Consider the following 11,680-nt stretch of genomic DNA (forward strand, 5'->3'; position numbering starts at 1 on the left):
AAGTAAATACAAAATAATAATTGAAGACACTAGTTATTGAGAATATAGTTATTCTTTGCTGTTCTGCCAACTTTTCTAGGTGTTTGAAATATTTTATCATAAATATTTGGGGAAAAGATTTAATTATGGAGCAAAATTGTCTAGATTCAAATCTGGGCTTTATCATTTTCTAACTGTAACCTTAGGCAAGGTGTTTAACCTCTCCATGCCTTAGCTTCCTCCTCTATAAAATGGAAATAATAACGGTACCTACCTCATAGATTAATATTAATATTGAATGAGTTAAGACATATAAAGCACTTAGCACAATGCCTGCCAGGTACTCTGCACTCAAGAAACATTAGCTATTACTAGTTCTAATCCTTTAAAGCACTGTATTTTTATTTTTATCCATCTTTTTAGTGGAAATATTACCTTAATAGAGGATATGCAGAACTTAATTTTCTTTTACTGATAACTCAAAATGATAATAATAATAGTAATAAATTACAATGATAATCTGTCACATTTTAACATTCTTATTTTTAAACTCAAAGGGCTCTGCTTTTTACATTCTTTCTTGCTTTATATATTTGTATGTCCTTTCTCATCATTTTAAGATTTTAATCTTGCTAATTTTGAGTTGCTTGTTCATATTTGCTTCATCTTCTAACAAATGTCTGTAACCTGCAACCCATAAAGACCATAATAGTAGACCGCAAGTGACATCCATGATGCCCAAAAACAACAACAAAAAATCAACCACGCTGTCAAACGTTTTGCTGTTAAGAAACTCTCTTCCTTCTGCATGCCTCACCCCCGCCAACCTGATGCCCCAGTATTTTCTTGTCCTGAGCTGTAGCTTGAAGGGTAGAGATTGATGGATGATGACTGCTGGATAAATAAGGCATAGCATGCTTCTCTCTAGATTCCCAGACTCCACTCAGGTTTAGAAGAAATTGATGATATCACTTTTCATTCTAAGTGTAATCTGAAACATGTCATAATTATTACTCAATGACTTAAAGTCCCAAGAGCAGACTGTTTATCTGTGGGAAGATTGAGAGGCAGTCAGATGGACGGATGTAATATCCAATAAAAAACAGTCATGTACTGCTGTGAGTATTCAAGCTCTAGTCTTCAATACTGGCTCAGGCTTGACCCTATTTGTTGCATAACTCATTTATAGTCTTGGATTCTTTTTTTTTTTTTTTTTTTTTTTGAGAGAGTCTCGCTCTTTTTGCCCAGGCTGGAGTGCAATAGTGCCATCTCTGCTCACTGCAACCTCCGCCCCCTGGGCTCAATCAATTCTCCTGCGTCAGTCTCCTGAGTAGCTGGGATTACAGGTGTCCACCACCATGCCTGGCTAATTTTTGCATTTTTAGTAGAGACAGGGTTTCACCATATTGGCCAGGCTGATTTTGAACTCCTGACCTCAGGTGATCCACCCATCTCGGCCTCCTAAAGTACTAGGATTACCAGCGTGAGCCACCGTGCCCAGGCAGATACTTTTTGTATTTGCATTTCTTTACTCTAGTGTGGCTATGACTTTCTTTACTCCAACTCCTTTTCTTGCCACAGAGATTGTTCAACTCTTTTACAACTTAATAACTTCGATGTATGGCTCTAATCTTTAGATTCCTTACAATTGTGTTCTGCCCACAGTTCAGCAGTTTTGCCTAAGGCTCCTCAATCTCTCTGCCTGACCTAGGATTCATCTATTTTGGATCCCAGTTCTAGGATTTAGGCTGGCTTTTGATTTCTAGACTGTGTAAGTAACTCTATCCATTCTTATATCTCTTGTCCTAATCTGTCGCAGGACCCTTGAAACATATTATTAGAATATGCTATCTTGCAGAAAGAAGTTGTGAAGAAGTAAGTCTCTCCATAATAAAATCATATTCATTAATTTTTATAATTATATATTTTAACATTTTTATTTCAGATATATTAAAAAGCTATAATTTTTCTTTAAGAGATTATTCTTGCGGGTTATATTTGGCAATAAGCTTATCTACAGTTGTTAAGTTTGACATTCATTTGTTGAGCAATCATTTGTGGAACATGTACTTATTGAGTGCCAAGTATGTTACCAGGCAGCAATACACTAGAAATAATAAAGTATAGTCACTAAATTTATGGACAATGGATACAGACTTGTAAACAAATAAGAACCAAGTCTTACCTTGTTAATCTCTCAAAATGATTAGTTTCAAGAGGAACAGAGACTGGAATTAAAATCATCTCAAACACTGGTGGGTCTGGTTCTACAGATTATGTGTTAAATCTCCCAATAATATGGGACAATTAATAGCTCTCTTCTTGAGAGAAGGAACAGTTTAGGACATTAAGCTTCAGAATGAGAGTCAACAGACACAATAGGATTAGAAGTCCACAAACAGTGCCAGATAACCAAAGCAAATCACACTGTCACATTTGATTGCAAATATGCTAAGATCAATGAGCATAAGGAAGGCTTAGTGGCAGTTGAAACACTAGAAAAGGACACGAATCACTGGGAATAAGATCTTTTTGAGGGTCTCCTGCCTCACTGAGAAATGTGAGTATGACAGTGATAAAGGCAATAGAAAGGGAGGTTTCTAGGAATAAAAAGTAAAGCTGGTTCTGCCTAAAATGTTGCTGCTTGAAGCTTCAAAACAGTAAAGATCTTTGATTCCCTACCAGTAGCCCTGGGAAAGTGGTTGACCCCCACATTCTACAGAACTCAGTGTTCCCAATTTCTCCAGATGTTCTCAAAACTTCCACTGCTTTGCAAAATAAGCCTCTATAACTCTAAATTATCCTTTGTTATCTCATCAAAAAGAGCAAGTTGTAAGGGAGCCAGGACTGTCCTGGAATTCTATTTCTAGTGGATCCAGTCTGTTAAATCTTTGACCAAAAATTCCTGGCTAGTGGCCACATTAGGATTCAACAAGTGAAGAAAAGTAGGCTGTGCTGCTTCTCAGAGGAATACAAAGGAGGCTGTATGATGCAACCAGACTATAACTTGCCCTTCATCCTGAGGTCTTTGATACAAAATGGTCCCCTGAGATGCAAGACCTGATCTCTCAACTTCTGTTTAAAAAATTCCAGAACTAGGACTTCCCTGGGACTCTTGAGGACCTCTCAGAACTAGCTGACCTCCTTGAGTATCCTCTTAATCTGTGGTTAGCCTTAATCTGTAGATTTCCTTGACCCTTCACTGTTGCCAGCTTCTCCTCAGCAGTGGAACTAAGCTCATAGATCCACAAATGGTACCCTAAATCAGTGAATAGACAGAAGAGTTCTAAACAGTGTCATATAAGGTCACTCATAAACCTCTAGCACCAAGTCTGGCTCAGTGTTAGATTCAGATAGACACAAAACCTTCAACAATGTACCAGACCCTGGAAGGTTGACTAGATGTGACCGTGTCAAATCTGCAGTTCACAAGTCCTGGAGCTTCTAAGAGGACAGAGAAGATGAGAGGATGGTGACTTCTGGTTAACACGCTGGTCCTGAGAGCTATAGATAAAGACAATCTCAGTACAAGTGATTTCAATCATGCAAGCCCTGAACTGCATATCAGAAATCTCCTGCGGATAATATTGAAAATCTAGGAGCCAGTGGCCCAATCCAGACAGACTATTTCAGAATAGCTTGTGCTGCAGCCCATTGAGATGAATCTGATGCAGACTGCTAGGCAGAAAGATGCCTTGGTTGATAGCTAAGCTTCACCCAACCACCTTTATAAAGCAAGCAGACACATCATTACATTTTCTTGTTTGTTTTTTCTCATCTGATAGCCTGAGCATGAGAGATAAAGCATATACAGGAGTTGCTGAGACAAATATACCTGTTCAGCAACAGCCCTTCTCCAGAAGATCCACACTCTTTTCGTATCTTTGGGCACTGGTTTTCCCTCAGCTCTAATGACCTTGCAATGTTGGCATTCACATGGTGGAGGACCTGTTGCAAAACAGCTCTAAAGTTTGAAATCAAAAAACACAACTGGGACATTCACCTTTGCCCGTGGCTCCCACCCACCTCCAGGATAACAACTGTCTTTTCCCTTCCACTCTGTCCTCTCCTTTCCAACCCATCCAATCTCATGTTTAAGTAATGTGGCCTGAAGTTCGAGGTTACTTGGGGGCAGTTTGGGTTTATGCCTGTTGTTGAGGATTAACTATTAATTACATCCTTTCCTTTTCCAAAACATCCTGAGTTGGATGATAAATTACATGGCCACCCAATCAGTGAGCGAATGCTCTCTCTAGAGAGCCCCGTTCCCATGCAAGAGGCTGCATCAACAGCATTTCGTAACAGCAACTGCAGCTGCATCTTCTTAGACAATGAAGGACGGGGAAGAAAAGGAATGCCAGAAGTCAGTGTTTTTCTTCTTCCTTACTCACAATTCCCAATTGTTTCCCCTGTCCATCAGTTTTATTTCTAGAGCACAGCCTGCCAGGAATGCACTCAAGCTGTGGAGACAGATTCTCCATCTGTAGGAGATGACTGCCCAGGTCAGGCACAGCCTCCTCACTTCCATTTATTCCCATCTTAGGGAATTGAAAATGCAGCACCTAAAGAATCAATCTCTCTGCTTTTTGAGAAAATGGAGTTGATCCTAGGGGAGATAAAACAAATGTTAGATTAGCTTTGCCAGATAGAATTGTGGAATGTTCTGTTCTATATCAAATATATATATTCTTAATGCATTCCAAAAGGATTGAGGTTCACATTTAAGAATGTAGACCATAGAGCAAGATAATATCAATTAAGAAAAATGAAACAAAAAAGTAAGGACAGTGGATCAATAGACTGAGGATAATATTGCAAATGCCAATTTCATTCTGTGTGCAGCAGGAGATAAGGATAAAATGACTTCTCACTTAGTTGTTTTCAAGCTACTTTGAAACAATTATGCTGTATATCAGATATGGACAATGTATCATGCCTATTGCACCAATGACATTTAGATAGGTATAAAACCAAAGCAGTGATGACAATAAGGCTAAGTTAACTCGGGATTAGAAGGTACCATTTGCATAAGTAAAGATACAGAGTTAATGCAACCATTGTATATAATCTGTATTGTTGAGAATTTAAGACTCATACCTGCTGACCAATTTAGCAATTTAGTGACCAACTTATATTGACATTTTTGTTGGTTTGGGCAACTTGACTGCACTTAATAGATACATTATGGCTTATATTTCATCTTTCTCACATTCCATAATGATTACAGCTAAATTCTCTAATGCAGGGCCTTCTCCCATAGAGCTTTCTGACTAGAATGCTTTTCCCCTCAGGGCTTACATACCAAATGATATTAAATGCATTTCTTTTTAAAATTTTTATGGAAGGCTATGAAAATTTTATCATTGACTTCTAGGAAGCAGAAACCTATGAGGAAAGATGACTGAAGCTAACAAAATTCTAAAGGATATACATAAAATTACTCAATCAGTAATTTTAATAGTCCAACTCTGTAGAGACATAATTGAGATTCATCTCAATGAATATGACCATTTACAGGCTGGGATACGGAGGCAAAGGCTACCCTCACACAGTGCAGGTGAGAATATTACTTGGCGCAGTTTTTTAAAAGGCTACTTGTCAACAGTTTCCTTTTTTTTTTTTTTTTTTTTTGAGACGGAGTCTCATTCTGTCGCCCAGGCTGGAGAGCAGTGGCACAACCTCGGCTCACTGCAACCTATGCCTCCCTGATTCAAGGGATTCTCCTGTCTCAGCCTCCTGAGTAGCTGGGATTACAGGCTCGTGCTACTACACCTAGCTAATTTTTGTATTTTTAGTAGAGATGGGGTTTCACCATGTTGGCCAGGCTGGTTTCAAACTCCTGACCTCAGGTGATCTGCCCACCTAGGCCTCCCAAAGTGCTGAGATTACAAATGTGAGCCACTGCGCCCGACCAACAGTTTCTTAAATAAAGTTTCGTGTACTCTTTGGCTCAGCAATTAAGCTGCCATGTAGAAATCCTTGCTGAAGTTTGAGAAGTCATATTTGCAAGGATGTTTATAATAACATAATACTTTTAACTCCAAAGAGTAGAAATAAAATATCTACCCTAAGGATCTAATAACAAAAATTCTAGTACATTGCTATCATGGAATACTAGTTAGTTACAAAAAGGAATGAGATGGATATGCCTGTGCTCATATGGAAAGTTTCACCAAATCAATTACTAAGTGAAAATGTAAAGTTGAGAACAACTTGCACCATTCACCTTTGAATAAAATGTTGTATAATGATTATATACACAAAGTTGTATATGTTAGCATGTGCATAATGTTTTCCCCTCTGGACATGAGTAAAGTGGTTACATCTACAGAAAGAGTCCAAAAAGGTGTCAGAGGATTCTGTTGCTTTCCAGTTAATATTTCTATACTACTTGAACATAACTCACCATGTATATGTATTATCAAAGCCCAGAAATGGAAAATTTGCACACTGAAGTTTGAGGAATAAAGGACAGCTTGACTAAAATGACATCAATCCACTTGAAATTTTGCAGCCATCTGTGTGAATAAACGTTCTTTAAATACCTCTTGACTTCAACCCACTTGGATTTTGCTTTTGGATTATTTTTTTCACTTGGGTTGGTTACCTCCCATTTGGAGTTGATTATCTGATGCCTACTTTTTTACTTGTCTGTGGCAAACAGTTTATTAAGGCTGACTTAATTGACTTTTGCTACTTTCTCCTTGGATTCTGACTGCAGCTATGTTCTGCTTCCAAGTCAGTCCAATTTGGCTTCAGGTTCTATTCTTCAATATGTCCACTTAATTCTAGACTCAACTTTCTCACTCTGACAATTTCAGCCAACAAATTCCTAGAATATGTTATCTTGCAAAAGAAAGTGGTAAGTAAGCAACTTTCTCAAAAGCATAAATATGCACTGCCATTTAAAAATTATTTTATCTCTAATTGATAAATAGTAATTATATATACTTAGGGGATACAAGGTGATGCTATTTTATATATATATAGAGTGTATATATATATGTACGTATACACACACATTGTGAAATGATTATATCAAGCTAATTAATATACCCACTATCTCACAAACTTATCTTTGTAGTGGAAACATTTAAAATCTATTCTTTTAGGATTTTGAAATATACAACACATTATTATTTAACTATCACCACCATGCTGTTCAATAGAGCACTTATACTTATGCCTCCTCTCTAACTGAAATTTTGCACACTTTGACCAACATCTTTCCTTTCCCCATTCACCCCCTCACCCCCAGTCTCTGGAAAGCACCATTCTACTCTCTACCTCTAAGAATTTGTCTTTCTTAGATTTCACATATCTATGAGATCATGCGGTACTTGTCTTTCAATGCCTGGAATATTTCACTTGGCATAATGTCTTCCAGGTTCATTCATGTTGTCACAAATGATGTGTATTCAAAAGAACTGAAATTAGTTTGTCAAAGAGATATCTGCTCTCCCATGTTTGCTGCAGTATTATTTACAATAGCCAAGATATGGAAGAAACCTGAGTATCCATCAACATATGAATAGATAAAGAAAATGTAGTTTATATACACAAGGGAACATTATTCAGACTTTTAAAAAAGGAGACTCTGTCATTTGCACTGCCATTTGTTTGGATTATAATTCTTAAAAGTTTTTGATCCAGGCATTTTCTGAAATAAAAAAATCTAGAACTGGCACATTTACTGAAACCCTGGAGGCTTCTTAGAACTGGCTATTTACCTCTGCTTCCAACAACTCCAAAAATGTCTGTATGTTTTTCCAGGATTCCAACCCACCCTCCCCGCAACACTCCCAAAAGCTTAATGTGAAACCAAAAATACAGATGTCCATCCCCTTCTCGAATTGGAGAGAAACTAGAGAGGTGCCTTGAAACATATTAGGGTGAGCATAATTTAGTTTTTATCTCACTCTGAGTTGGGCAAAAATGTCCAACATAGAGCCCCAGGGCCAGAGAAAGAGAGTAGATATGGGCAAGAACCTGTAATCAAGTGCTTAGACCATGTCGCCTCTGGGAGAACTCAGAGGGTGAGCAGCTGGTGGACTGGAAGCCTCACCTTAGCATTTAAAATAGAAAAGACAGACTATTCTACTCAACACAATATATTCACCCAGGGTCTAGGGCCCCCAAATCAGTATCACCTCCTGTTGTAGTTTAAAACCAAATGCCCTATCATACTATCAGACCTTTCTAGGCAGAATTTCCATGAGTGGGGCCCCAGATTCTGCATTTCTATCAAGCTCTTTGATGTCTAGGCAGTCAGTGTGGCACCTGACTCACACCACCATCAGAGCCGTCCATTGAGCTGGTTATCCTTATCCAGCACCAGGCTGAGTCAAGCCAATTACAAATACTGCAGAGACAACAGGGATACCTGTTTGCTAGGGATTCCAGGATGGAATATAAGAAGATGGAGCCTCATTTGTAATAAACAATAATTGAACAAATGTATGTAAATGATAATCTCAGCTGGGTCAGGAAATACTCACCAACTGAAAAATAACCTCTGAAGCCCTCAGATGAAATCTTATCTTTCAACTCAAAGGCTCCCTCTTTCCATGTTGCTGCAATGAGACCTCACTTGTCTGGGTGGTTAGTCCTCACTAATAGAAGAGAAGGAACCAACGCGGGAAAAGAAAAGTGGTATCTGTTTGTACAAGATTTTCTCATGTGACAATGGGTGACTGTGCATTGCTGATATCTGGGGTGGGGGTAGGGGTGGGCAGAGGTTATAGATGCTCTTCTCACACTGACAAATACTGAAAATGGTTAGTGGAAATAATGGGATCAGACTCCCAGAAATCAAGAATGTCCCTTTTACTCCAATGCCTCTACCATAAGCTTTCAGGAGGGAGCCTAAGGTGGTAGATAGATGGTGAGTCAATCTCTGAATACCCCAGTTGTGATGCATATCTCAACCCAATGAGATCTAGGGCTGGAGTGTCGATTTCCCAATCCCTGAGTAAGGGATTGGGGAAAATACTGTTATTTTTATTTCTAGTATGCTTTAGACAGGTATTTATCCTACTTTGGGAAAATCAGTGAGAGTATATATCCCCTACCAAACCATCTACCACACAAGGCTATGGAGACAGAATGTCCAGTTTTGAAGTGCTTGGCTCTGCCTCCAGTTCTCCAGTGGAGACTGATATGCAGCAGCAGGTCTAAGGGTTGTGTGCCATCTGGGATCTGTTGACCCCTTTTCCTGAGCCCATGTTCAAATTGAGGTCTTTCTTCTATTACTTTAAACATATCCATGGGAAAGAAGGGACTCACAGTACCTATCCCCCAGGTGCAAGACTTTAATTAATCTCTGCAGTCAAGAGTAGAGTATTTATGCCTAAACTTTGATTTCTCCTATGTTAAGTAATGGACCAAATACATTCAGCAATATCCAATATACGTGATGGCTTCATCCCCAGAAAACAGAACTACACATCTAAAATCAAATTTAAAACAAAAAACAGAAAGAGAGAGGGTAAAGCATATTTGGAGAATATTACAAGGTATTTAAATATGCAAAGCTATCCAAAGCACACACTTTTCACTTTTTTGAGGATAAAGGCTTTCAGATTAGAATATGCTTTAAACTGTACAGGTGGCAAGAAATGGATTAGAATTTCACTTCCTCTAGTGCATTCTAGAGCTGCATGTCAAAGTCCTCTGTATGCTTATATTGAATCAGACTTAGAAGGAAAACCAGCATAGTGAAGCAGATAAATACACAGAATAATCCCTTATGCAATCAACAGTTATACATATTACTTTCATAAACCCTTTATATCATCTCTGTCAATTAGTTTTTATCAAGACTTTTTGAGTGTCATTTATAAATAAAGAAAATAAAGCTTATTCAAGTTAAATAATTGGGTTAATGTGTACCCAAATTGAAATCAAGTTTTATAGTTCTAAATCCCAAAGACTTCTTCATTGGACTTCCCGCTCAATTACTGATTGCCAGGTAGCCTCAGCAAATCACTCCTTACAGGTCTGTCTTGTAAAAACAGCAGTTGGATTATAGAATCTTTAATTAAGGCTAGTCATAGCAGGTATGGTTCCCAGGATTCTGTTTATTACAGGGCCCAGTTTCCTTCTACTTTGTCATAAACTGCTTTCCTGAATGAACAGCAGTGGGGGAAAGTATCCACAAGAAGCATCACCCACCCAAACTCTTTCCCATTTCAAGATATTTTTCAGTCCAATATCCAAACCGGAACCCATCATTTTCATTAATGAAAGGGGCCCATCGGTGTGTCATTCCACATGTGCTCATCATTTGTCTTGTTTTGACCAAAGTCATAAGTTTTGAAGCTAATACAGTCAGTCACACTATCACTTGTAAAAGAAAACCTCCAGAAGATACACATTTTATAGAGCAAAACAATGCAAAAACAACCACCACCACCATATCTCTGTTGATCTAGTCAATACCAAAATGCCCAACTGACTAAATCGACCACGCTGCTTCCAATCACATCAATGCCTCTACTTTTATACTGACTATTCTTTTGGGAAAATCAGTCTTGAAATCTCTGTTATTTAGAATAAGAGATAGGATTCCTAGAAGTGTACACCAATCTGCATAACCTTTCCTCCATTTTATACTATCATTGTATCATGTAATGTAAGTCATCGTCATATAGGGTGTCTAGAATTTTACACTAACAGAGAATGTTGGTTTCAAAAGCTTACCTGATGGAATTAGAAAACTGACTGCACATGCCATGCAAACGCCCACAGACTACGGCTGCTCTTGAAGTGTACTCTTGAAGTAACTCTCTCAATGCACGTTCAAAATTTAAAATCTCTATCCTCCTGCTGGGAACCCTAAGGGTGTGTATGGGATGGGGCAGGTGGGAGTGGCTGGGAAAGGCTGGCAGCAGATAGCGGCTATCACCATTAAGGACACAGCAGCAAGAAAAACGCACTTACTTGCTACGAAGCTACAGGTCTCCACCAGTGCCTGAGGGAATCTTCAGGAGCAGGGCTCCTTGGAGCCCTTTCCTCCTCCTGGGCTTCTCTTTCTCCACGGATCTCTCGGGTTTTCTGAGCTCTAGTTGTGGAGAAGCTGCTGTTAGGCTGGCGTCTGCCCTCACCAGCTGCGGCTCTGCAGTAAATGGGCCCACTAAATTTCCAGTTAGACACCGACTCCCTGGGGCGGCTCTCCAGCCGCTCACCCGGAGACCTCTCCTGCCCAGATGTCCAGTTGAGCCGCGCCCGCTGCTTGGAAGCTGTTTTCGTCTCCTTTCCACTCCTCCCTCCCCTCTCCCGGCCACTCCACTCTCTCCCCCGCCCTCATCTCCAGGCCAGTGCGCGACTTCAGCATCCAGATCGCGCGTGGCCGGGTGATATTGACAGAGACCTGCTGCAGCGGCAGTAACAGCAGCAGCTGTGGCGTCTCCTCCAGCCGCTGCCGGGAAGGGAGGGAGGAAGAGGAGTGGGGGTTGATGAGGAGGGGAAGAGGGGAGAGGGTCTTCAGAGCCTGAGGGAATGAAGGGGCTAGGGAACAGCCAAGGGGGAGAGGAAAAGGAAGAGCGCGGTGCAGCTAAGTTGGGGGGGAAGGGAGAGTGAAAATGAGGGAGAGGAGAGGAAGACAGCAAACTCTGGTACTCTGGTTCTTTAACCTCCAGTTGTATTCTCTCTCCCCTTGCCTAGGTGGTCCAGCAGAACTTAGAGGGGCAATTGTCAGCCT

The 11,680-nt window shown here is 39.8% G+C and overlaps 1 protein-coding gene across 3 annotated transcripts in view; it reads right to left on the reverse strand.

Moving 5' to 3' along the window:
• SCN7A (sodium voltage-gated channel alpha subunit 7) overlaps positions 1-11,283 on the reverse strand; it is a 102,643-nt gene extending 91,360 nt beyond the window's left edge. For 2 of the 3 annotated variants that reach the window (XR_013402014.1, XM_077957143.1), the window contains exon 1: positions 10,681-10,824. Coding sequence is in view for 1 of the 3 variants with exons in the window: in XM_077957143.1 (XP_077813269.1) it covers positions 10,681-10,714 (34 nt within the window). In the remaining 2 variants the exon portion in view is untranslated. Of the gene's footprint in view, positions 1-10,680; positions 10,825-10,920 lie in introns of those variants that run through there. The other variant, XM_015110281.3, reaches the window with a different exon arrangement.
• Between the last annotated feature and the right edge of the window lie 397 nt (positions 11,284-11,680).

This window comes from Macaca mulatta, chromosome 12 (genome assembly GCF_049350105.2).
Source record: "Macaca mulatta isolate MMU2019108-1 chromosome 12, T2T-MMU8v2.0, whole genome shotgun sequence".
NCBI lineage: Eukaryota > Metazoa > Chordata > Mammalia > Primates > Cercopithecidae > Macaca > Macaca mulatta.